This window comes from Oratosquilla oratoria, chromosome 18 (genome assembly GCF_046742065.1).
Source record: "Oratosquilla oratoria isolate Oo_2021 chromosome 18, ASM4674206v1, whole genome shotgun sequence".
NCBI classification, from domain to species: domain Eukaryota; kingdom Metazoa; phylum Arthropoda; class Malacostraca; order Stomatopoda; family Squillidae; genus Oratosquilla; species Oratosquilla oratoria.
The window spans coordinates 24,852,911-24,856,299 of NC_134794.1; the positions used below are offsets into that span (position 1 = coordinate 24,852,911).

Consider the following 3,389-nt stretch of genomic DNA (forward strand, 5'->3'; position numbering starts at 1 on the left):
AAATTATAATTATCTGATATATGACCGCCATAAAAGTTATAAAAATGTTTACCATGCTCTCACATTAGGTGGATTATATTAATATGACGAGTTATTAGATGGGATGACATGTCAATTTATATGCTGATCAGGTATACGAGGAAGATGCTATACTGTTGATACACACCAACTAGCTGAATATAAACCCAGTAGTAATGACACGTAAAAGCATCATATTGTTTTTTATTATATTACATTTTGGATTTGCGTGGATTTTATATGTAGACCTTTATCTCCACCAAGCTCAGTTATGTTTTAACCGGATTCTTTAGTCTGTTTATTTGCAATTGAATGAAAATTTCAGGAAATGTTACTAATAAATAGTTACTTTCAAAATGACGAGTATTGTGTGTGCCACATAATTCAATCCATTTCTTTCTAAGTCCTTTATCTTTGGGTAGTGAAAAGAAATGTATATTTTTATCACCTTTCAGTCTAACGGCATTGCACTTCTGCACTATACAAACTGTTGGCATTTTTATATGTTATTTGTCTGCCTTAGCTACCCCTTTAATCAGAAGATGGAGCTTCGCTCCATACACTGGTGTGCGAGTGACTGACAGCTCTCGACCCGCGGAACCCTGGTCTCGATATTTCCGTTGACGTCATCAGCTACCTGCGCAGTGGAAAGGTTTTCTGGCTCTCCCTCACCCCCCGCTAACGTACCTTATAGTATTCGTTTTACCTTGCCCTGAAGGAGAAGGGGTAGCCATTAAGACGAGGAATGTTGTCGTTATTTTTATTGCTACTGCTATCAATATAGCCATTATTGTTGTTATCATTACAACACACCCAGACTTGACACGGGCGGCGAGAGTGGGGGTTGGGGTATTTGGTGGAAAGTGAGGTACAGGGAACGTCATGAATGATATTTGCGATTAATCACCGGAGGCGACCGTAGTGTAATTAATCGGTGAGCTCACCCACCGGCAATTGGGAGTCTCGTGTTCGGTCCATTGAAGGTGGCAGCTTTTCTGTTACGCTCCTTACCTCAACACTACCCTGTGTACCCATTATTTTACCATATGATGTAGCCTTAACGACTGTCACCTGATGATTCCATTTAGCTTAATTACAAAGGATTACAAAGGAGGAGTATGCCAACAGGAGACCTTTTGGTCCATAACTAGGTCGGATGCGAAAAAAATATAATAATGATAAATGTATAAATAAATGAATAAAAGTTATAATAACATAAATATTAAATAAAATTAATAAATGCATAGGTAGATAATAAACAAACAGGTAAATAGCAAATAATGATAAATTGACAGATGAATGATAATAAATGAAAGCCAACCAAATAATAATAAACAAACAGACAAGTAATAACAAACAAATAAACAAATAATATAAAACAAATGGCAGGCATTACAGCATCTTGCTTAGGTGTTTATTCAAACGAATCTTAAAGCTTCGAACTGAACTACATTGCTTAGAAATTTCGTTGAGACGGGATTAATTTAGTAGCCGCTAGTCCCAGCTGCAAGTTGACGTCCCCGTCAAGTAAGTGCTGTCACTAGGATAATTTGGAGGCAAGTTAACTAACTTTCCGTTTACACTGTGCAAGTAGAGGAGTAGTTTTCAAGTCGGTAGCCCTTTTGGCCACTAAACTAGCCCCATCTCAACAAGACTTAAGGGTTAACATCCTCTTAATGAGCTTTTAAACGACGGCGATCCTTTATGAACAAAGGCGGTCGGGTTTTTGTATATTCAAAGCATCGCCAAAGATATTTATTCAGCTGAGGGAAACCCTCTGCCGCTTCAGGGACCAATGCCCATTTTCTCACGATGTCTTGCTTTGATTCGGTTGAACCAGACAGTTAGCAGTTTCCACAGAATTCTAAAGGACATGATGTGTTCTTCAGTTCTGAACTTGGAACTTTTTATCTTTGGAAAGTTCTTGTATCTTGTCACATATTGCCGCTTTCCCTTTTCTCTGCTTTTCTCTTAACAGATTTAGACTTTTTCCCAATGACTTGGCACCGACTTAACTTATTCCTAAGGGATCTTCTTTTTCTTAACAACATGCTTTTTTCCAATGTCCGTTGTGGCACAAATCAATAAGTCCAAAGACTCTCAAGCCGTCGTCCCATTACTGTAGTGGGCGCATTATCATTTTTATCGCCTCTTTCTTCCACGAGGCGCGGTATCCTCTTCAGAATGGTCTCTTTTCCTTCCTTTCTTCTTTGTCGTTAAAGAGACGTTTTCTGGTTTCGTCGGGCGTTTTTTCCTTTTAGGATTTCTCCGGGCGACGTTAGCGGTTTCGAGCTCCGCTTCGGTAGTGAAATCCGTCTTTCCGTCCTTTTCGAAGGAGAGGCAAGATGATTCATTCTCCAACCACTGATGGGACAGTATTCCGTCGAGTGATGGGCGGCCCCAAGGGTCTTTTGCGAAGCATCGCATTATTAGGTCCCGGCAGACGTTCGGAACGTTCTTCGGGAATGACGGACTGGCCCTACATATGGAGGCGTCTGTGTAGAAAGGATCACGGCGGCACACCATGTAGTAAAGAAGAGTGCCCAGGCTCCAGACTGTTGCGGGCATGTGCAGGAACTCGCCTCCTTTGATGTATTCTGGAGGCTAGTAAATTCGAGTTCCGCCTGTGTCCGTTCCTTTGTAACTCGTAATGCGCTCTCCGCAACCAAAGTCGATTACCTTGATATCAAGCTGGCCTGAACTCTTGTCCCTGAAGAGCAGTATATTTTCTGGCTTGATATCTTTATGGGAGACCGCGGCTTCAAAACATCCTTTTATAGTTGTAACAATGTTTTTGAAGAGTCTTCGGACTTCTACATTCGATAGGTCGTTGTCGTTTTCTATATAATCGTACAACGACATGGACGACGGAATAAGTTCCATTACCATATAGAAATTATCATTGGCGATAAAATAATCATACAGCTTGATGACGCCGGGCACCTTCTGCACCTTCTTCAGAAGCGCAGCTTCCTTCGGGATTTTCTTCCCGTTGCGACGTCTATATGATTTCATCCGCGCCAAGGGCACTTTCTTCAGGGCGACCTCCTGGCCATCGATGATGCGCTTGGCTCGGTAGACAGAGCCGATGCCTCCTTTGCCCAATAGCTCCTGCACTTCGAACTCGTTCAGCTTCGTCATCCTTTCCCAAGAGAGTCTTTGTATGAGAATGTCCCAATTCCTTGTCATGAATGAAAGTCACATTAAAGTAAACACCTGACTAGAGCTTGCGTATACGAATAATAAAAACTTATTCTAAAAAACTTATGTTATCTTTAAATTATGCAGATGCAAAGAGAGAGAGAGAGAGAGAGAGAGAGAGAGAGAGAGAAAGAGAGAGTCATCATTCGCTGGTTATGAATTCGACTCTT

At 41.2% G+C, this 3,389-nt stretch overlaps 1 protein-coding gene across 1 annotated transcript; it reads right to left on the reverse strand.

The window, feature by feature from the left end:
- Positions 1-2,622: 2,622 nt before the first annotated feature.
- On the reverse strand, positions 2,623-3,159 carry LOC143034780 (serine/threonine-protein kinase pim-3-like). The gene has a single exon (XM_076201128.1). The coding sequence runs from the start codon at positions 3,157-3,159 to the stop codon at positions 2,623-2,625; it is 537 nt and encodes a 178-aa protein (XP_076057243.1).
- Between the last annotated feature and the right edge of the window lie 230 nt (positions 3,160-3,389).